At 24.6% G+C, this 24,082-nt stretch overlaps 1 protein-coding gene across 2 annotated transcripts in view; it reads left to right on the top strand.

Moving 5' to 3' along the window:
- Positions 1–671: 671 nt before the first annotated feature.
- The window catches only part of LOC100212337 (lissencephaly-1 homolog), a 66,989-nt gene continuing 43,578 nt past the window's right edge, over positions 672–24,082 (top strand). The window contains exons 1-4 of one of the 2 annotated variants that reach the window (XM_065807827.1): positions 672–1,341; positions 2,173–2,303; positions 10,933–11,011; positions 15,020–15,094. In XM_065807827.1, coding sequence (XP_065663899.1) covers positions 2,272–2,303; positions 10,933–11,011; positions 15,020–15,094 — 186 coding nt within the window. In that variant the 5' untranslated portion in view covers positions 672–1,341; positions 2,173–2,271. The remainder of the gene's footprint in view (positions 1,342–2,172; positions 2,304–10,932; positions 11,012–15,019; positions 15,095–24,082) is intronic. The other variant, XM_065807828.1, reaches the window with a different exon arrangement.

The raw sequence follows: 24,082 nt of genomic DNA, 5'->3' as shown, positions 1-24,082 counted from the left end.
TAAAAATTATTACAAAATCTTTATTAAAATAGCTCTGTTGCTAAATTAGCTGAAGGTTTTAAATACTTTATTAACTTTAATACTTTTTCTAAAACATTACTTTGATTTTCCAAACGTTTGTCTTTTTCTATTATATGAGCCAATTGATCAACTATGCTTCATTTTTTCCCCTATATTTAATTAAATTTCAATTCTGGAAAATAATGTGATGTAGAGGAAACCTTACATAATTTACATTACACCTGAAGTTGAGTGGTAAAGTTTAAAGTAGTATATATTATTTTATATAGTATGATATAAAGTTTTGACCTGTTTGGTGTAAAAAATTTAGTAAAAAAACAAGAAATGTTCTATATATGCTGCCCCATTAGGTTTGCTGCCCTGAGCTTGTGTTTATTTATCTTATAGGTTAATCCAGGTCTTTATTATATAGGTTTATATTTGCACCAAAGTTACGTAGACAATGAAAAAATTTAATGCCTTCACTCTACACTCTAACACACAAGATTTGTGGATAAATATTCTTTTATAAATAACTATCATAAAAGTTCTATCCAGAAAAATAGAGTTTTATATAATAAATAACATAATGTCCTCTTAATTCGTTATTTAGTTTTCGGTGCAATCAACCCACTCGGAACGAAATATAATCCAAGGCGCGCATCCCAGTCTGGGATGGAAAATGGTATTAATGGATCGCTCAGATGGTCGGGGAATAAATGGTTATAATCATTTCCAAATATTTAAATTTAATTTTGTTTTTCTTCCTAAAAACAAGAACTTTTTAATGATTGTTTTTTAAGAAATGTGGTGTAATTTTTATATAGCACCTGCCTGGATTACTGGTATATTTCAAAATATGTACATTACACCAAATTTCAATTATTTCTTACAACTGGGTTTAGTATATGTTTCTATTCGACTGAAAATTGTTACTGGCTTTGTATATGTACTATACAAAATGCTCATTTTTAGATTAACTAATTTTAAAATTGTTAAAATTAAATTTTCTAAGTTTTAAAAGAATTGATTTTTTATTAGAAATTTTTTATTAGATGTTTTAAAATTAAAAATTAAAACTGAGGAAATAATTTTTGCAAGAAATACTTCTAAGTTGATAAAATATCAATTTTTCATAAATAAATATAGCTTTTTATATTTCTAATTATACGAGTATATGAATATCTATAACACAAGCATTAGTTTTTTCAGTCAAATTCAATGCCAATACACACTAGTATTTAAACTGAACTAAAAATAATAGAACTATTTTATGCTAAAAAATTGTGGCAAAAGTGTATATACTTGGTTACCCAAGTGCTTCCAACACGTTCTTTAAAGGTAATTTTTGATGAATTTGATAATTTTTTGTTATTAATTTATATGAATAGTGTACCTATTTTCCTGACAAGTTTGTGTTTAGCCAAGTGTACATATTCATAGAAGGTTTTTGAATATTGCAGGGTATTGAAATAATTATTTTTTTTGTATTTTTAACTGATTCAAAAAAAAAACAAGCAAGCAATCTTAACAAAGTAATAGTTTAATAAATATAATTTATTAAAAAAGAAAGAAATATCTAATAAGTTTCATTATAGTGCATATATATATATATATATATGCTCAACTGCATATAAAAACTATTACTATGACCAAAACTAATTGCTCTAACGAAAATTATTATTTGCACATTTTTCTGAGAGTAAACCATATAAAACATAATAAGTTTTTCTTTTAAATATACTAATAAAAAAATCTTTTGAAATAAGGCACTAATAGCAATTTTCTGGTATTAAATATCAGATAATAAATTTAATTTAACAGTTTACCCGTAAACCGAAGTAATAATGATAATAAAAAATGTTCAATAAAAGATTACTTTTTCCTCTTGCAATTATAGTACATAGAAGATTTTTAGAATTTTTACAAAATGTTATTTATGATAATGTGGGGCAACTTAAATACACATTTGCCAAAAACTTGAAGTTAACCTTATAGATTTTATAACCTGAAAAATCTATACTTTATTTCAGGTTTATTTAAATGAATATTTTTTAGTAATTTTAGAAAAAATATATAAGTAATTAAAATAATATATTTTGAAGTATTTTTAATTTTTGTTATTTGAAGTTTACTAACAATATTTACATATATAATAAATTTTTTTAATAGGATTTTATGTGGCCTGTTGGGCCAGACAGTTTAACACAAAATATATTAACATTTCAAGATGCTATTATATTGTTTGGTAATTGAAAATTAATATCTAAAATGGTATTGTCAGCAAAACAAAAAGAAGAATTGTAAGTTTTATCTAAGTTTTCTATAAATTTGTTAATCTTTTCCTAGTTTAATAGGGTGAGTGTGAGAATCATCATTTACTAAATTTTAGTGATTGTCAATTCCCTGTTTTGATATTAGAAACTTTTTGTCAGGCTTTTCAGTGTACCATTGGATCTTTTAAAAAAGCCTGTATTTTCTCTTAAAAATATAGTATAAAAGTATTATCCCTTGTAAGAAATTTAAACAAACTAAAATTTCTTGATGTCATGGTAGTCTTAGCTGAATGGCAAGTCATATTGAGTATTAGTTGATTGAGTATTAGTTGACAAACAAAAAAACAGAAAAAATAAATAATAATAAAGTTTATTAAAAAGTATTCTTCGTTTAAAAAAAGCAACAAAAAAATGTTATAGCATAGCAAGATTATTAACTCACTTATAGCAAGCATTGCAAAATCATTAATTCATTTAAAAGATATTGAATACTTTTTTGAAAATTTTCTTTTGTTCTCAAAATTTGATTATTACACTGTTAAATGATTTAAAGTTTTATTTTAATTTTAAAATATTTAATTTTTTTTACTGCTATTTTACTTTTTTTCTAGATGATAAATTTCTAAGGTAAAAAAAATCAATTAAATCGTACTTAAACATTTTGCTTGGCCTTTAAAATATATTCATAATTAATCCTATATCAAAACAGACCTTAACAAAAAGTATTTTATAGATAATTGCTGCTTAGCTAATATTTTAGATTTCTTTAGATTTTTGCTTTTATTCAACTTTTCCTATTAAACAATAGAATAGCTTTATGTCAATAATGTATGCTTAATGATTAATGATAATATAGCTTTATTTCGAGAATGTATTCTCACCTACCATTAAACACAACAAGTTATTGCAAAGTGACTTGAGTTAGCTAAGTAATGCAATCTTGTCCTTCGGATGAAGACTATACTAGGATCACAAGACTTTAAAAACTTGAAAGTAGACACTAGTAAAAGCTGCATAGCAGTGTTCTCTGTTTAGCCAGCGCTTTTGCGCTGAAGTCTTTTCACGCTCGCCTGCACGCTCGCAAAAACTTTGGCGAGCACATTAAAAAGCACTTACTAAAAAAACAAAAGTGTTTTGTTTTAAACTGCAGCAAAACTTTTTTGTTCATTTGTTCAACTTTTATGAAAAAAGGTTGTTTTTTTTACCAGTTTTTTTTTTAACTATTTTATCTAATTTATATTCAAAGCATTATTTTCGCTATTTTTATTTTAATTTAGATAGCAGAAAAAAAAAAATTTTTTTAAATCTCCCAGGCTAACTTAAAAATGACCATCCTACCAGTGCTTTTTTTGTACGCTGGTATTACATTTCAAACAGAGAAGACTGGCATAGACAACTTAAGTAATGTTTGATGTGTTAAGGTGGCAGAGATATAAAAGAAGATTTAAAAATTTAAATGTTGAATGGATTTTTATAAGATATTCAGTGTTTTTATGTAAAATCGTTTATTTAAAGTATTACACTATCATAAACAAAACTTTTTTTGGCATAAAATGTTATTTCAAATGCACAAGTCATAAAAAAATTTAAAATACATATATATCAGATGCTAAACAAACTGCGATCTTTTTAGTTATCTTTTTTTTGAATTAAACTCATTATTAAAAAAAAAAAAAAAAAAAAAAATGAAAAACAGAAAATAATACCAAATAGAAATAAAATGATCAAAAAATAAATCTGCTCAGTAATCACTAGTTTGATACAAATCTTATTCTTTTTTTTATTTAATCAATTCTTTTCTTCTGAATTTTAATCATTTTCTTTGCTTGTTCTTTGCATCTATGGATTTCTTCATTTGTCTAATGCACAAATCATTTAAATACCAAAGATAATTTTATGAGGTTTCTTTAAACACATTAAAAAGAAATTTCTGTTCTATTACTCTTATAAATTTTTTTGAAGCGAGATCGCAGTTTGTTTAGCATCTGATATATATTTATTTTGAATTTTTTATGACTTTCCAATGGAAAGTGATTGAAAAGTGTAGGTAAGTAAAGTCGAATTTTATTTATAGTAATACTATTAATTTAATTCGACCTTACCTACACTTTCCAATCTTTTTTCCAAGTTCAAAAAAAATTATATTTTCAATATGTAAATACCTAAAGATAGTGATTAATTTTTAAATACTTTCCTCTTTCCAGAAATAGGAAATAGATTGAATTCAATCTATTTCTACTTCCCCAAAAACTGGAAACTCTTTAAAATTGATTTTTTTTATGTCAAATAAATTATATAACAGCTTATTTTTCATTATAAAAACATAGATTATTTAAACGCTTTTCACTTTCTTGGAAGGAAAGTAAACTCAAACACTCCTAATCTAGAAGATATGTAAATTAAAAATCAAAAATATACTAAGATGAAGAATGTTTTTGAAAAATACAATTTAAGTTATTAAAGTTTTTATTTTGTTCGATTTGTCATTTATTATAATATTATAATTTTTTTTTTCGTAATAAAAATGACTATATCTTACCACTGTCAAAAAATGCAGTCATAGTGTTCACTTCAATACTTATGGTCATTAGTTTTATTTTGTTATGATATTATAAAATATACTGTTTTATTTCTTATATATGACAGTTGTCTCTAGAGATTAAGGTCAAACATTTTACCTTTGTTTTGAAATTGTTCTTTTCAAGAAAACAGTAATTAATGTTAGCAATAGATTTTTTACTTTGTGGTTTATCAAGTGTTAAAGCAATAGGTTCTAGGCAAGCTAGAAGATCTTCTACAAATCTTTAAATGACTAAGATAGACAGGGGTTATTCTAGACCGTTTTTGATAGCGTTGACTGTATGTGGGTGCTGTCCAAATTAAAATTCAAGGAATTTTTTATTATTATGTTTTTTATGGCAAATATTGTTTTTTTGGCAAAAAAAATGCCAATTTTCTGCTAAAGTTTACTGGAACAAGGGGGTACCACTGCCCAAATTTTTTTCCTAGAATAGGCCCTGAATGTCTCTATGACATTCGGTTGTACTTATTAGCAGAGTTGACCAATTTGTTATATACACTTTTAGAGAGTATATAACACAACTATATATATATATATGTATATATATATATATATATATATATATATATATATATATATATATATATATATATATATATATATATATATCACAGTATCTTAAGGTAATATATATCACAGTATCTTAAGGTAATACAAAATTTAGTCCAACAACTTTTTTGTATTATGCCAAAGCAAAATGGTGGTTCCTAAAATATTTGACAATATTTACATAGTTTTTAACATTGTCAGTTTCAAGGTCATTTGCTAACAAGTTTATTAAGTGTGCAGAGCAATCATATGTAACTACATTATTATCTGATTGAGATTTAATATTATGCCTCATTTTTTATATATTAACTGCATTGTCAGTAACAATGCTTCTTATATGACATCCAAATTCAAGCTCTAGTTCTTCAGCGTACGAGCTTCCAGATATGTAAGTTGTGTCAACTAAATAGACATCGCTGGTTTCAGTTGTAAATGTAACATAAATGATAGGTTCCTTGTGAATGACCAATCATCCAGTGCTGCATTTACAATCTCTCCATTTAGAGTGTCTTTTATTTTATACTTTTGTTTGTCAAACACTATTGGTAGGAGTTTGTCAGTTGTATCCTTTCTTGTTGGGCTACTAAAGCTTGGTCTCAACATCAACATAAGTTTTTGAAATTCTGCATGAATTAATTTAGATAATAAATTTGTTGCAAAAATCATTCTTGCAATCTGCTCATCATCCCCATCATGTCCCTGGTAGTATTGTGCTCAACTTGTTCCTTTGCGGCCTTGTTTGTCTGAATATGCTTCTGGTCTGTTTTGCCATTACTATTTGATTTAAAAAATAATTTTTATTTAAATCAAAAAAATTTGATTTAATTCAAAAAAAATCAGGAGTTCTTTTAAAAAAGTCCTGATTTTTTCCAACCCTGTTATTAATTAGTCACTCTTAGTATTATGTTAAGAAGTAATCCTAAGTATTATGTTTGTTATAACTTTATTTTTGATGTTATCTTTATTTTGTATTAAAACAAACTCACCAATTGTTATATGTAGGTAATTCTATATAAAAACACCCAAGTCATGCAACTACAGCGCACCAAGTATCAGGGGGTCAACAGTCAATAACCGCCTGAAATGATCAAAGTTTCTGTTTTGACCTCCCAAAATGAATTTTTGCTGGTCAAGGATGAGCGGTTTAAAAAGTCTTAGTTTTAGAAAATAAGCATTTATAAACAACCTGGATGTATTTCTAAAATAATAAATATTCATAGTATATAAATTATTAGACTGAAATATTTTGAAAAATCATTTAAAATATTTTTATTGTTAATGATAAGCTACTTTTATTCACTTTGATGACACATATTTTATATGACGTAGGTTATATCTTCATTTTTTACACATTTTTAGTTTCATTTCATAGTAAATTCAATAGTTGCCTTTTATATACTTGATTTAAGTTTTTATTCTTATTTTATTATCATTTTCTGTTGTTAATTAAAAATATTCTTCTTTGAATTTTTTTTTTTTTTAAATCAATTTTTTTATTTAGCTTTTTTTTATTAAATTTTTTTAAAAAACCTCTAAAAATTTTGCCATCATTTGTGAAGTTATTATAATGAATGAACGTTATTTTTTTAAAAGAGTTTTATGCTAATAATTATTGCAATGTTCCTATATTAATGAATGGCATTACTTTTATTGATTTCTTTACCTTAAATCTTCTTGAATTATCTTTTATTGATAAGCTCTTGTAGAAACCATATAGACAAAACAAAACGGTTTTTCTTCCTCCTTTTCTATTAAAAAAAAAAAAAATTAAATTCCTTGTAAACATGTTATAACTTATAACGCCGCATCAAAAATATTCATATTTTCAAATATTCAAATATTTAAGCGTACATTTAATTTTTTTTGCCTTAAGGCAAGTGAAAGCACAACGGTATTTTTTAATAAATGGTACTTGGAAACAAAATCTTTGTTTGTCATTAAAAAATTCGCTAGTAAAGTAATTAACTTAAATTTTTGTTTGTTTGTATTAAGTAATTTTTTTTGTTTGTTAATAACTTTTTAAAGGTAAAAAATCATTATTTGCAAAGTTGAAACTTTAAGAAGTAATAAAAAAATTTTTAAGATATTGTAATTAATTTATATCAATATCAAGAAAAAAAAGAAATTAATTCTTATGTTAAATGATAATAAAAAATGTAATAATAGATTTAATTATTTAATATTAAAAAAAATAAAAATATTGAAAAAAAATAGACATTCCACAATATGTAAATTTAGAAAATAAGACTACTAGATTTGTTTTTCTTAATTAGTAAAATAAACTTGTTTTGCAGTAATTGATTTTATTGTGGTAGTTAAAAAAGTTAATGTCCTTAAATAAATTAAAATTAAAGATAATTTTATGACGTCAAAATTATTATGAGCTAATGTGCTAAGCCGTTTTTATTTAAAACAAGGCTTGCTAATTAAATCATCAACAATAGAACTAATTATTAAGGTACAATTATTACTATCAATAATTTTATCATTACAATGATTAATATTAATTTGAATTTATTTTTTATAACTGTATTTACCTCTGGAAGGCTGAGAGGACTACTAAAGTTGGCTTTAAAGGAGGCTATCTGTTATTGTTGTTGTTAACCCTCTCTCAAACCTTTAATTCTAAAACACTAGCCCTGACAAACAGGTCCACTGCACAAGGAAGCGCTACCTGGAACGTGGTGGAAATAAACGTGGTGGAACCTCTAGCCTAAAAATCATATGCTTTACCACTATACTACTATACATAGATAGAGCTTTGTGGTACCCCAAAAGTTATTGTAAATTAGGAAGAGTGAAGTTTATCTAGAACAACTGTAATGATGCAGTTAAAAAGGTATGATTAAATCAGGGATGCGAAGTCCCAAAAGGACTCCGGTTTTATATCTCTAAATATATATATTTTTTCCAGATCTGTTGTGTCTAAAAGCTCTAAATGTTTGTTGACTAATGATCTGCTATAAGAAAAAAATGTGATTTAATGACTTGGAACTTATTGTTTTTAGGCCTGGAGTCCCGGAGTCCTTGCCACCATTATATCTAAAGACTCCGAGTTCAAAAAATGATTGTTCCTCTTACCTAAAAGTCTTAATTTTTTTCCTATTAGTAGTCCATAAACCTTTTTATATTTTTAGAGCTCTCCTGGATACCAAAAACTATGAAGAAATAATTTTTTTATGATATTTAAATGCAGAGTCCTTTTTGGGACTCCTCATCCCTGCATTAAATAATTATAAAGATTTTATAAAGAAGTCATAAGGAAACAACAAAAATTAAAAAGTTTTGTACATACTTTAATAAAGAAACTTATAAATCTTTCCAGCAAACTTGTCACCAGTATTAAATTAAAACGTGTTTTCAACAACTTTTAAAAGAAACCATGTTAATACTTTCTTTAAAAACTTTTAAGTTTAATAATTAAGTACGCAACTAATATAACTTAAATAATAATAATAACTTAATGTAATAACTTATTAAATAGTTAATATTATATTATTATATTTAGATATTTTAAAAAAGGATTGTCAAAACAACTTTTATTTTATTTTTAGTTTCTTTTTATTTAAATTTCTTCAAGTTTATACATTTTTTTATAAGAAAATAAATTTAACAAACTAAATTGAGAAAAATTCACTATTTTGGTATAAACTATTAATGGATAACAGTTTACAGTCATAATGTTATTGCACATTAGTTTTCATTAATTCGAAAAAATAACAAAAAGAACTAATTAAAACAAAAATAATTCACTACAAATTTTCTACGCTTATCTGTATCCGCCAAGAGTAACAAATATAATTTATTTTATTTTGTAGAAGTGTTTGTAATTTGCCTTTTCGTTATGTAATTTTTGTTTTCGTTTTGTAGTTTTTGTGCTTGCCTTTTTGTTTGCTTAAAGTTTGTTATTATTTGTGTTGTTGTTGCTAATGATTTTTATTGTTTTATTAATTGAGTGTTTTCATATTTTTTTGTCTTTTTATTTAATTTATTATATCTTAATCATTATTTTTGTATAATTAATTTAATTTACACTTGCTTTCATTTGTTAATATTACTGTTGAATTTTTTTGTTTGTTTGTTTAATTTATTTAGGTGTCACTCCAATGAATAGTTTTTAACTATATGAGTGACACCTAACCTAATTTTGTAAAATTATAAAAATTTGTAATTTTCAATTTTTGGTTGAATTAATAGGTATATAATTTGCGTGTGTTTAGAGCGTGAGAAATTATTTTTAATTAATAAAAAATTGATAAAACTCAATAAGCATCTTTGATATATCTAGTTATTATATATCTTGTTAACTAAAATAAAAGTTATTTGAAAATAAAACTTCCTCATAATTTAATAAAAAAATTATTTGAATAAAAAAAATAAAAGTTGAAAGAATTGAAAATAAACTGGCATATTCATGACCGACTACACAGGTTTCGAAGTGGAGGTGCACAATTATTTATTTCTGAAAACAAGTCCTCTATTTCTAGAATTTCTCTTTAAAAAAAATAAAGACCTTTAGTTAAAGTGTGTGGGGGGGGGGGGGAGAGGAGGGGGAAGCACCCACCCCCTTCTCCACATTGTTGGCCCTGTTATTTGACATACCTCTTAAATTAGACGTTCGTCAAAAAATAAAGAAATAAACATCATGTTTATTTAAAAAAAACAATTTGTTGTACCCTTATAACATATGCTCTGTGTTCTGATTTATTTTATCTTTTTACTGTTCAGAGCTGAAAGTATGAATAAAAATATAAAAATTAATATATAAAAGTATGAAATTTATGTACAAGTTTACAGAGATATAAAACGTCTGCGTATAATTTTGACATATTTTTTCTACTATTTTTTTAGATAACCTTTGGATTGTTTTAAACTTATTTTTGATGAGATGAAATGGCGGCAGCCATTTAAACTCAGCATATTTTTTAATATCTTGCTTCCATATGTTAATAGTTTCACATTATTTATAATAACCATATGGTAATAGTTTATAAAATTATTATCATATGGTTTAAAGCCTTGCTACAATTTGGTAATAATTTCACAAAGATGTGAATAATTATTGATTTATCTTCCAAAAGGGTTTACAAAATAAAAGAAACAATAAAGATACATGCATTTAAAAGGTGGCTTAACAATAAGCAGCAATTAAATAAGATTTGATTACTTTTAATTGCATCTCTTCTCTTAAATCACAAGAATGTTTTTTTATTTGTAACGTTTGTTACATCATAATAATAAAGAAAACATGCATTTGCTTGTTGCTATAACGCAATTAAGTGAAACAGGTTTATTTATTGGTACTTGTAAATCAGTAACAAATTATATAATAAAATTTTTTTTTGCACTGTTCTAAAAAACAGAAAGGTTTTAAACAATATGTACTACTTTTTATTGAAATTATGTTGTAATGTATTGTGTTAAAATTACAATTATTTAAAAGTTTTTCAAAAGTTCTTGGTGTATTGGTTTTTTAAACTAATACATATACTTAAATGTAAACTATATTAATATGTATTTTGTTAGAAACAATTCAGTTGCAGATTATTTAATGCAAGCTGGGTACATACAAACTCTTGATAGGTTTAGAGAAGAAGCAAATATAGTGAGTTCATTTTTTCTGTGAATATATATTTTTTGTTTCCTTATTTCATGTATTATAACTATGAAAATTATATTCAATATAAGAAAATAGGTCTTTAAATTTCTCATTTATAAAAACGGATACAAATAATCTCTACTCTTGTAATCTCCTAGAAATTTCCTAAATTCTATTCACTTGTCTTAACATTCACTATTTAAAACAACTAAAAAAATTTATTTAAAAACAAAAGGAGAGGGGGCATATTAAAAAAAATTTCTAATAATTTTTTTTTTAACTTTTTTTACTTGCACTAATTTTAATTTCAGATTTATCACTTTTATAATCAAAAATTTTTTATTATCTAACCTGACCTACTTTATAAATATTTTTACTAAGTTATTAAATAGTAAAAAAAAACCTTCAAGTAAGGCTTGGTAGGGAAACAGGTGCAATCGCACTCTTTATCTAACCATGCATATAATTCTTATAAACAGCTTTTTAATTGTTCTATACACAATTAAAAAGCTGTCTATATAGACAGCTTTTTAATTGTTTTGAGAACATTTGCAAACTAAAGCAAGTTTTTATTACATCAAATTATTTGAAAGCAAACTTTTATGATTAAACAAAAAAGGTACAAATAATTTATGTATATTTGTGTTCAGTTGTCTGTAAGTTTCTGTATGTTTATTTGATTATTAGTTTTATTCACTTTAATTATTATTTTTTGAATTTCATTAAAAACGCAGTTGTTGTTTGAAAGTCTTGTTTTTATATAATCAATCGTACAAATTGTTTTAAAAGATTTTTATTCAAATGATAAAAAATTATTTTATATTTATATGATTAACTAAACTTTATATAATTTTTGATAATACTTACTCAACTTTATATAATAAAAAAAACAAATTATAAAAATTTTCTTTTTAAAAATAATCAACAAAATAAAATCGTCGCTTCATTTAAAAGCATTTTGCTACTATAAAAACATTTGATTACAAAAAATTAATGTTAAATTTGTTTCCTTACCAAGCCTGAAATAATCATAGCTACTCTTAAATAAAAAGTATACCCAAAAAATATAAAATAAGAAATTTTTATGTATTAGAATATATTTATAAGTATTAAAATATGTTCCAGTATAGTATATGTAATAATATAAGTGTTCGCATAAATAAAGTGCATATAATTTATTACTAACTAAACAATAGTTGATTTTTTTTCTGACTTGTTTCAAGATGTAACATGAAATCTGATGTCTAGCGTGGCCTACTATATAACACAGGCAGATTTGTTGCATAAAAGGCCAAAAATTAGTGTGCCAAAAAAACATAATTTTAAAATTTATAAATAAACAGATTTAAAAATATTTATATAATTTAAATTATAAAATCAAAATATCAAAGAATGTTCAAGTAACAGTAACAATGCACCATACAAAACTCTTTTTAATTTTCCTGATAACAATCATCTAGATCTTCAAACTGTTGGATTAAGCTTGTCAACCAAGCTGATTGGTTCCTCACAGAAAACTCAGCAATATGTATCAATCATTTTGAAGATGAATATTTGAAAAGAAGTACCAACACTTATTACCAACCAAAACATTTGCTAGATGAAACAGGTGATTATAGAAGACATGATACAATTAAAAACATGCAGATCTTAATTTAAATTTTTGTCAAGCAGGTTTTTCATTTAAAAGAATTGATAACTGTGTGTTATATCTTCGAATATTTTTTGATAAAAAGGATGTTACTCCTACCATTGACAGTATTACAATTGATGATGGCTTACATGTAAGGCTGCATTTGAATTGAAATTCATTTCCATTACCTCAATGGTTTTGAAAGGTAGTGTTTGTAAATTGACTAGTGCCAGTATGCTTGTTGATTTTGTTTTCTATATGCATGAAGTTGCATAGAAGGTATCAAAAAATATATCAGAATTATATAAGATGTCTCTTTACAAATCACAAGGATATCCTATCTACACAAATGAAATAGATTTTTTCTGATGCACAGATACACATTAAAAACGACATACACTTTGCTATTAGAAAAGTTTCCACTCCCTTTATTGTCTTATTTAAAATCACTTTTGAAATAGGGCATTGATCTAATATCAGGATTATTATTACTGTTAGAAAATGGTAGTGTTGGTATTTAATGTGTTGTTTTAATTGACGAAATATATTTACAAAAGGGTCTAAGATCATGTAAGAAGTTAGATTGGAACTGGTAATGAAGGTAATTTCTATTCTGGTATAGTTATGTTTATAGTGGTTAGCTTACAAGAATCAGTCTCCTTTGTTATTAAGGCCTATTCAGGTTTCAAACTTCTAGATCTTTGATTAGTTCATATATGAAGAAATATTAGAAACATAATATAAAGCATCTTTTAATGTGCAAGCTATAATAACTGACAAAACCATAATAGCTTTCAAATTATCTGCCCAAACTTTACATCCAGGAAACAAGTTTTCTTTTAGCTTTAAATATTTTTCATGAAATACTAGAATCATCAGCTATTTTTGAAAATAAATCAGTGCTGGATTTCTAAAGCTTATTAATATTTGGTGGATTATTTCTAATTCAAAGGCAATGTTTAACACAAGTAATAGGATTGATAATGCAGTTTTTAAAAGGCGTCTTTAAATTTTAATTTCAAAAGAAACAATTGTATTTTTTTTGTTGCTTTTTTTTGTTTTGTTTTTAACAATTTTTTATATTTATGTTATACTTGATAACGAGATCTCTATCTATACTCCCTTAAAATATTGTAGTAAAAATAAAGATTGGTAATGCAGCTATTCCAGGTGATAAAAATCCACTTTTTTCTTTATGATTTAAGTTACAATTTAACAGATGTAGTACTTTGTCCACCCAAACAACTAATGCATTAATTTTAACACTGAAAAGTACTGCAAGTCTGATAGAAGATTTATTTTTAGAAAGATATAAGTGTATTTTAATTAACTGGTTTCAAACTGATCCATTAGAAAGACTTTTCAGTAAATTTTATCAAATGAGTGGTAAAAGGTTTTTAGTCATCTTACATCTGGTTCAAAGCTGTTAAAATAAATTATGTATGAAATTCCTAATTAAAATCTATATCAGTATTTAGACAAGAAGTCTGAAACCTGATATAAATATTGACAGAAATGACCTTTTAATCCCTTAATATATATATATATATATATATATATATATATATATATATATATATATATATATATATATATATATATATATATATATATATATATATATATATATATATATATATATATATATATATATATATGTATATATATATAAATATATATATATATATATTTATATATATTTATATATATATATATATATATATATTTATATATATATATATATATATACACATACATACACACACAAAAGAATAATGACTTTGTGGAAATTTTGTGAAATAATGCATTGTTTTTTATATCAGTAAATTTATGTAACTGTACATTTTAATGTTAGTTTTTAGAATTAATTGTTTAGATTTAACGGAGCTAAGAATAATAATAGCTAAAGTAGCTTGTTCACTTGGTTTTATGTGACCATTATTTAATATTATCCCTCTAAATATTTTAAGGTTAAGAATTCAATAATGTGGTGAGTAGTTATGTAAATTAAGTTTATAAACTGCAATAAAGCTCTTATAAAATAACCATCTTCATGTTTTAATAGAATATACAGAAGCTAAATACTTTATAAAATCAGTCCATTAATTTTTGTTCTTTAAGGCAACAAATCTGGCCGTGTTATATAATCAGCCATGTGTCTACTAGTTATTTTACTTGTATATTTTTTGTTGGTCTAACTCTAATCTGAGTTTATATAAGAAACTTTGGTTTAAAGTAATCTCTGAGGCAAATCTTTTTTACAGAGCTTAAAGTTTATTAAACTTTGCTCTATTTGAATTCTGTAAAACTGAGATTCACAAGAAAATTATTTTAAACTATTAGTTATTGTATAAGAATTTGTTTTTTATAATTTGTTTTAGGATAATGAAATAGAAAAGAAATATGTAAATCTCCTCGAAAAAAAATGGACATCTGTTGTTCGGTTGCAAAGAAAGGTACATAATTTTTTCTCTAATAAATTCTAGCAGTTTTACTATACAGAACTTCTTATCCAAAAAAAAAAAAACTTTTCATTTTAGAAAGTTCAGTTTCAGGATATGAATTTAAAATAATTTTTTATATCAAATCTAAATAAGCTAAATTTTTATTTTCAAAAATAATTTGTCTAAGTTGTTTTTAATAACTTTGATACTATTACTACTTAAATGGGTTCTTAAGTTAAAAAAATTTATTTTGTTCGACTGAACTTTTAAAAAAGTTATTATTAACAAACTGTAATGAAAGTCTTGTCAACTGTAATGAAAATCTTGTCAAAGTCAACTGTAATGAAAGTCTACAGTAAATAATCACCAAAAAAACTAAAGAATGCTGCCATTTTTACAAAATATTTAGAGCAAAAAACAACAACTGGTATCTTGCTTGTTACTGATTGTTTTTGAAAACTATGTCACAATATTTACTTGTTTACTTATTGTTTCCAATGTTAAAGTTTCCATGTTGAGGTTGAGTTACATGTAAGAAAAGTGTTAATTAAAAAAAAAATGTGTTTGTACAGATAATGATTACGCGTTTTTTTAAACTTAGTTAAGGTGTGTTAATTTTTGCTTCATAAAAGAACTATAGAAGGATATATAATAAATACTAAATAATAAATACTAAATAATAAATACTAAATTGTAGATAAAATTTTATAGCCAGCTTAAAAATGTTATTCTGTTGGATTTTTTTATGCTTTTTTAATATATTTTTTGATATTTATAATTATTTTGATATTTATAAATTTTTTAATATTTATAAAAGTTTACAATATTTAAAAACATTTTTTAATTAATTAACTTGCAGTTGTTCTGAGTCAGAAAAGGTAGTTGATGTAAAATTAATAAATCAGTTGAAAATCTACATTGCGCGGATTAGCAATTTAGACAAGTAATCAAGCAGAGATGATATTAGGGTGCATCCAACGCCCATACATTCAAAAATTGATCTGTCCCTATTCTTAAAACTTTCTATTGGTTCTCACAAGACAACCTGTTAAATTTTTTCAAAATTGAATGAGATTTAGGGGGGCCACCTCAAGTCTGAAACTTGCAACAAGACCCTAAACAGAAGGAAAAAAAGTTTTTCAAAAGTATGTCATGTTGGGTCTCAAAAGAAGCGAAAATTTATAAAAATTTCAAAAATAACAAAATTTTACACAAGAATTATTATTCTAAGTTTTATTGCATAAAAATTATTATTTTTTAACAAAAAATTAAAAAAAACCTTTTTTTTCATGTTTTTGTCAAAAAAAATTTTCAAGGTATTTTTAACAAAAAAATGATAACTATTTTTGAAATTTTGTTGTTTGAAATGCTTTAGATTTAAGATTCACAACTCAGTCATCAAATATAATGTAATGCTAGTAAGTTTGTTTTAGGAAACATATCCAAAGGTCATTAGATATTGTGTTTTGATTTTATTCATAAAAATAAAACAATGAATATAAATAAAGAAAAAAAATTTTTATATGGAAAAGCTGATTATAATAGAATTCAAGATTTTATTACAAGTATTAACTGTTTTTAGTATTTTCATACCAAAAATGTTCAAAAAAGGTATGATGAGTTAATTCATTATCCTGAAGAATATTTGGAAGAATACTTCCGGTTGAGAGGCTAATATTACCTCCATGAATCTGCATAGTTTTTTCTATTGTAAAAATATCTGTTTTGAATAATAAATGCACTTACCGCTAAGTTAAAAAAAAATTCACACACAATCAGATTGGTTTTTCCCTTTTATGAAAAAACGTTTGCGCTACATTTAAAAAAGATTGCGCTTCATATTGCGGCAACTACTTTTTATACTTTATATAAATGATCTTCTTGAGTCTCTGAAGAATATTTCAAAATTGTATACTAATAACACAAAAATCGATTAGTTCCTCTGACTAGTTACATAACAAACTACAGTGTAATTTAAACTGCATTTGCATGGTCACATGCAAATGCAGTTGGTCAGATGAGTTGCTTAGTTTTAATATTGAAAAATATTTAGTTATGCACTATTATTAAAAAATAAGAAATATCCAATTTATATAAATGGTTGTAAACTCAATATATCAGATTAGAAAGAGACCTACTTGTAATTTTTTCAGATAACTCAAAGTGGAAAAATCAATTATTATTGAGTGCAAGCAAAGCATGTTGGGCATAATAAGGAAATCTTTTATTGGAATTGATGTAGAACTGTTAAAATCTCTATATCTTTCTTTTATTCAACCACTTGTTGAGTTTGCTGTACCAGTATGGGCTCTATATCAAAAACAAGATATTGCCATTTTAGAAAGAGTTTTGTCTTGCCACTAAATTAATACCTTCAATCACTAAATTATGCTAAGAAGATTGACTTGCTTATCTTAGAATCACTAAATTATGCTAAGAAGATTGACTTGCTTATCTTAGAATGAAACTGGTACTAAAAGTAATCTGAAATTTAAGTATTTAAATATATATATTTAAAAAAAAACATCTTGTTTAACCAAATTTGCCTCTCATTATTTTATTTAAAAATGTGTAAATTATTTTGATCTTCCCACACACTTTTTTTTGTTTGTTCATATTCCTGCAAGAATGTTATTTTGGCATTTAAATATGCTTTTGACATGATGAAGTTTTTCAGTTTCAGTTCTTTTTTTCATTAGGTTTTTTTTTTAATATAGATGTTTAACATGGTTATAGATAAGTAAATAATGAAAATTGCGTTAAGGGTTATTTGTTTTTATCTCTTTTTATATGTTAGTTTCATTAATATCAGTTGATTAATTCAGTTTAGTTTATACCATTTGCAAATGACCTGCAATTGTAAAGTTATTTTCAAAAAATGTATATTTATCAGATTGACTAACACACAACTGTTAAATTATTGAATTTTTTAATGCTCTAACTTAAATTATTCAAAGCAAGTGGGAATATTATTTAAAAATCATTATTATGATAGGATTTAAAAGCAATTACAAGTCGTTTATAGCATACATCATACAGTTGTGCATGGAGGAGAGGGTTGATAAAAATTTTTTTGTGATAAGATTTTTTAAAATTAGATTTAATAGTTGCAAATAAAAACTGTTGGAAGAATTTAATTAAGCAAATTCTTCAACAACAAAAAAAATTTGTAGCAATTAAATTGTTTACTCGAAACATATTGTGTTTATGCTCGGAGCATGTTGTATTTATGCTCAGAACGTGTAATTCTATTCAAAACATGTTGTATTTATGCTCAGAATATATAGTTATATTCAAAACATGTTGTATTTATGCTCAGAACATGTAATTATTTTCACATGTAGTATCAGCAATGAATTAAAAAATTGATTATGTTTTTATGAACTTTTTATTAGAGGAAAGAGAAATAAGTTATTATGTTTTAGTTCATAAAAAAAGACTTTTTTGGAAATTTTAATTTCATTCAAAGAAATAATGAAACAACTTCCAATCATTGCTATATTTATATATTGCATATTATTTCCTAATGTAGCTTTAAAATATTGGCAGAAAAAACTCAAAAGTTCTCTTAAAAAGAACAAATATTATTTAATAAAAATAATTACTTATTAATAATGAATACTTATAAAGCAAACCTACTCATAAAAAAAGCAATTTTTATCAAAAAATGTTGGTAAACCACAATTTGAGGTATTTATGATCTCTGGGTTGTTTTTCAATTATTTTTGTGACTTACCGGTGATAACATTATAAAATCTATAATAAAATTTTTAGAGAAGTTAGAGGTACAATAAAAAAAGGGTTTTTGAAAGAACTGTTTAAATTGTAACATGATAAAATTTAGTAATAGTTAGAATCTCTTCAGTTTATTGAGTGTTTATTAAGAGTTAATTTATTATTTATGTCATTCATAAACAAGAATTTTGTGGTTTAATCCCCACCACTTCACTGGTGCCTTGCTCAACTTTTTTCTCTGCGTCGTAACTTTTTTCTCTGTTTAGTTTGTCAAAGAGTTAAGAGAGGTTTGCCACAACCATAACAATAGAAAAAACTACACTAACTCAGAAAATATATTTATTTAATTTTAGAAAAAGTTCATGCTCAAATTTTTTTTAAAGTGTTTCAACTAATCAAAAATGTTAAAATGTCATGAGAAATAAAATAAATCATTTATAGATTTCAAAGCAAGAATGGATAAGCAAAGCTTGGGTTTCTATAGGAAATTACTGCTGATGTGATATATATGAATCTATTTGTCTAACATCAAACAGACAAAATGATTTGCAGCAATAACTTTCTTTACAGTTTGGTAAGAATAATGTACATCCAACTTATTTTTTATGTTCCTTTAAAAGATAAGAATTTTTTTTTGCTTAAGATTTCCGAATTCTTTTAGATAAATTTTTCGAATAAAATAATACAGTTAATTATATAAACAATCCTAAAATATAAAAAGTTTAAATTTCATGAAATCACATTGAATTTTTTCATATATTTTTTAGAATTAAAAAAATTAGTAAGCTACTAGAAATGTTAACATAAAAGATTTATAAACACAGATAGGGTAGCTCACAGAAAATATGGTTGACTAGAGTCACCACAATTATTTAATATGCCCCTCTCGAGACTTTCTTTACAGTTTAGTATATATATATATATAGATATATGGATATATATAAGTCAAATAAATACATTGTGGATGAATGCTTTAAGCCCTTTGAATTTGCTTTTGGAAAACTTCTCACTTTAAAGTAAGTGCTTGAAATATATCTTTACTTTAAAGAATCAGTGTTCATGGAGATGTTAGTGTGGAACTATTCAAAATATGGGTAAATTATGTTTATCCGATATCTATCATTAGAATTAAAATGAAGCTCATCAGTTACATTAAAAGTTTTATAAATTTACAAACTTTGCCAAAAATGAAAAAAAGGACAAAAAATACGAAACAGATACGAAGTTAGGTGCAGCAGGATTAATAGAAAAGGGTAATCAACTATTTGATGTACATCAAAAAGACCACAAGAAACTAGCAGAAATTGAAAAGAAGTTTTATTTTAAATGACAGATAAAGAATACAAGTTTTATGAGGTGAGTATAATGATTTCAGAGATAAAGTTATTGAAACAAAATTAGGTCAAACAAAAAATATATATACATATTATACATATTTATATATATATATATATATATATATATATATATATATATATATATATATATATATATATATATATACATATATATATATACATATATATATATATATATATATATTTATATATATATATATATATATATATATATATATATATATATATATATATATATATATATATATATATATATACACACACACATATATATATATATACATATATATATATATATACTATGTATATATATTATAAATGTTATATATATATATAATCACTTTTTGATTTGAAATTTTAATTCTTTTCTGGACCTAATTTTATTTTAAATAACTTTTATTAACATCTCTGTCATTGTATCCAACCACAGATGCTGAAACTTCAGTAGCTAGTTTTAAACGTCTTTCAATATTTTGGCTGTAACACTCATGTCTTAACTTTAGTGGTTTATCAATAAGTTCATCAATAATCTTTAATCAGTCTCAAAACTTTTGGAATTGTGTGCTATTGGGAAATTGTGATCACTCTATAATAACATGCAGCTTAAAAAATATTCTTGGGCTTTAGAAGTACTCTGACATATTTATTGAGAGTCACTTTTGCCAACATTAGCTTCATTGTCATCCTCATGGTCAACGGTTTCTCCTACAAAATCATCTTCACCATGAAAACCTCTATAAGTCTTATATTTAATAATTGAAAAAGAGATTTTTAGTAGAATGTATAAGAAAAAAAGTTTTAATAGAAATTTGATATATATCTCAATGTCTATTAAAGTATTCATTTGTATGATTGTTTTTTATTTTTTATTTTTTTATTTGTTACTTTTAATGACAAAATTATATAAATCACTTGTCACACATTTTAGCATTCATAGCCTTGTTCAATTTTAACTCAGATCAATTTTGCTCAGAATTTTTCAATTTTGTTCGGATTTTGATATTTCTCCACTATAATCAGGATCTGAATCATTTCTAATTGAAATTTACTCAGACATTTTTGCACCTAATTTCTTATCTCCAGATACTTAAGAGCTTTCTTTTTTAATTTCTTGAAAAAAGCAGTTGCTTTTATCTCAGAGGAATCTAGTTTCCTAGTTTCTTTGAGACTTTTTTGAATAACTCTTTTTTTTGAATTCGGCTTCAGAAGGTGTTTCAGGAACTAGCTTGTTAGTGCTTGTTAGTTTTTTGCTTCTTATTGCTTGTTAGTTTTTTGATCCTGTGCTTGTTAGTTTTTTGATCCTGAAATTAAAAAATTCATCAAAACCCTTTTTATCTCTACCTACTGGATTTAGTTTTGAGTATTTGAATTTTTAATTTAATTTTGAATTTGAGTTTTTGAATTAAAATTTTTTAATTGAGTAAATGCGGTAGTGGTGTAGTGGTAAGAGCGCTCGCTTTGTAAGCGAGAGGTTCGGAGTTCGACTCCCACCACGTCCCTGGAAGTACCGCGCTCAACTTAGTTTCTCCGCGCAGCGGCCTTGCTTGGCAAGGTTTGTGTTTCAGAGTTAAAGAGTTGAGAGAGGGTTGCACCACGAATAACGACTAAAAAAAAATAAAAAATAAAAAAAATTAAAAAATTGAAAAAAAAAAAAAAAAATGAGTATCCTCCTCGACTGTAGTGGCCCCCCTCGGGCCTTGGGGAGGTGAATAATACAAAAAAAAAAAAAAAAAAAAAAAAATGCTATAAATCTTGGTCTAAACATAACCATGTCTGTTAGTTTATTTGATGATATACTCACCTCATAAAACTTGTAATCTTTATCTGTCATTTTAAATAAAACTTCTTTTCGATTTCTGCTAATTTCTTGTGGTTTTTTTGATGTACATCAAATAGTTGATTAGTCTCTTCTATTAATCCTGCTGCATCTACTTTGCATCTGTTTTGTATTTTTGTCCTCTTTTTGGCATAGTTCACAAATTTATAAAATTTTCAATGTAACTACTGAGCTTTGTTTTAATTCTAATGACAGATATTATTTAAGCATTATAATTTACCCATAGATTAAATAGTTCTACACAAACATCTCTATGAATACTATCTTTTCTATAGTCTTTTTTATAGTAAAATGAATAGTTCCACACTAAAATCTCTCTGAACACTTCTTCTACAGTCTTTAAAGTAGAGACATCTTTCAAGCTCTTGCTTTAAAGTAGAATGTTTTCCAAAAGAAAATTCAAAGGGTTTAAAGCATTCATTATTACAACAAGTCTTCCCAGGAAGCTCGTACAGTTGTGCATCTTGTTTGTCCACATTTAAAGTAATTTTTTTAGGCACACTGACCACAGCATTTTGCACTTTTTAACTTTCAAAGCGTTCCGATAATTCGCAGCAAAACTCTATATATAAATCTATCAAAACTGAGCGAAAAAAAAAATTAAAAAAAGGAAACAAAATTGTAACAAAATATCAATTTTTAATAATATATATTTTAATAAAATATATTTTTATATAACTTTTGTATTCTTTTTTTTAGGGTGGATGTTACTTTTAGCTACTGAATTTGATACAAGTTAAGAAAAAAAAAATTTTATAACAATTTAATAACAATTGAATATTTATCAGTCTGTGTAATTAAGAAACTAATTTGCTATATAAGCTAGAACTATGACAAATTTGATTACTTTTTTTTCTTATGTTTATTCGTTTTCTTGTCATTTCGCTTTTAAAAATGTTTTTGCTATTTGACGTTTTTTCTCAATACTTACATAATAGGAAAATAACATTTATATTGCCCAATTTCCAACATTAATACAAATTACTAGATATAATAAACATACAGATTGCTTTTTCAGATTGTTATGAGCAAAAACCAATCATATTTAAAAAGTATATCACGTGAAGTCAGCAATAAAAAAAGCGAAAGCATGTTTTTTTTTTTTAATATCAACCGTTTGATTTCTTCATATTTTTTAAGCTTCTATTTTAGTTTTCAATAATCAAGTGGCAACTATAAGTTTACGCTGTATGCTTTTGAAAAAAATATATATAAATATAAAAAATAGTATTATATATTGTATTTTTTTAAGAATGTTTAACAAAATAAATGCTAACTTCTCATAGGAACACTTCTCATAAAAACACTTCCGTGAAAAAAGCGTGATTGTAAAATGTTATCCATTAATACAAAATAGTGAATTTTTCTTAATTTAGTTTGTTAAATTTGTTTACTTACAAAAAAACCTATAAACTTGAGGAAATTAAAATTAAAGGGAACTAAAAATAAAATAAAAGTTGTATTGACTTTTCTTTTTTAAAACCTTTAAAAATAATATCATCATATTTAATATTTAATAAGTTGTTATATTAAGTTATTATTAAATACTTAATATAATATTATAAGATTTATAATAGTAGGTATTTAATCATATTATTATAAACTAAACTATAATAAACAAAATAGTTCTATATATTCTATTAGATTTTATATATTTCAGCAAAACTTAAAAATTTATTTCAAAACTTTTAAGCAAGCAAACATTTTTTCACCTTAATGATAATAAAATTTTTTTTTCTAGCATGTTTTCTTTTAAAGTAATAGCAAATGCATTCATTTTAAGTAAAATTTTGCATGAGCATTGTAGTAAGTGACCAGGGCCCTGGCCTTGACCCCAACCCCAACTGAAAATTAGAACTTTTGCAAACCTGGCCCCTGCAAAATTATAAGATTTAGCAGGGGTTGATAGTCAGGGCCAGATAAAAATTTATAATACTTTATATAATATAATTTTATGCTTACATTTACTATTTATTAAATACTGCCATATATTTATATATGCAACTCTAATTTACTTCCAACAAGATTGCAAGCAACCACTATTAAGTTATGAGTTACTTTAAAATAGAG

This window comes from Hydra vulgaris, chromosome 10 (assembly GCF_038396675.1).
Source record: "Hydra vulgaris chromosome 10, alternate assembly HydraT2T_AEP".
Lineage (NCBI taxonomy): Eukaryota > Metazoa > Cnidaria > Hydrozoa > Anthoathecata > Hydridae > Hydra > Hydra vulgaris.
This window is presented reverse-complemented; position numbering and strand designations above follow the sequence as displayed.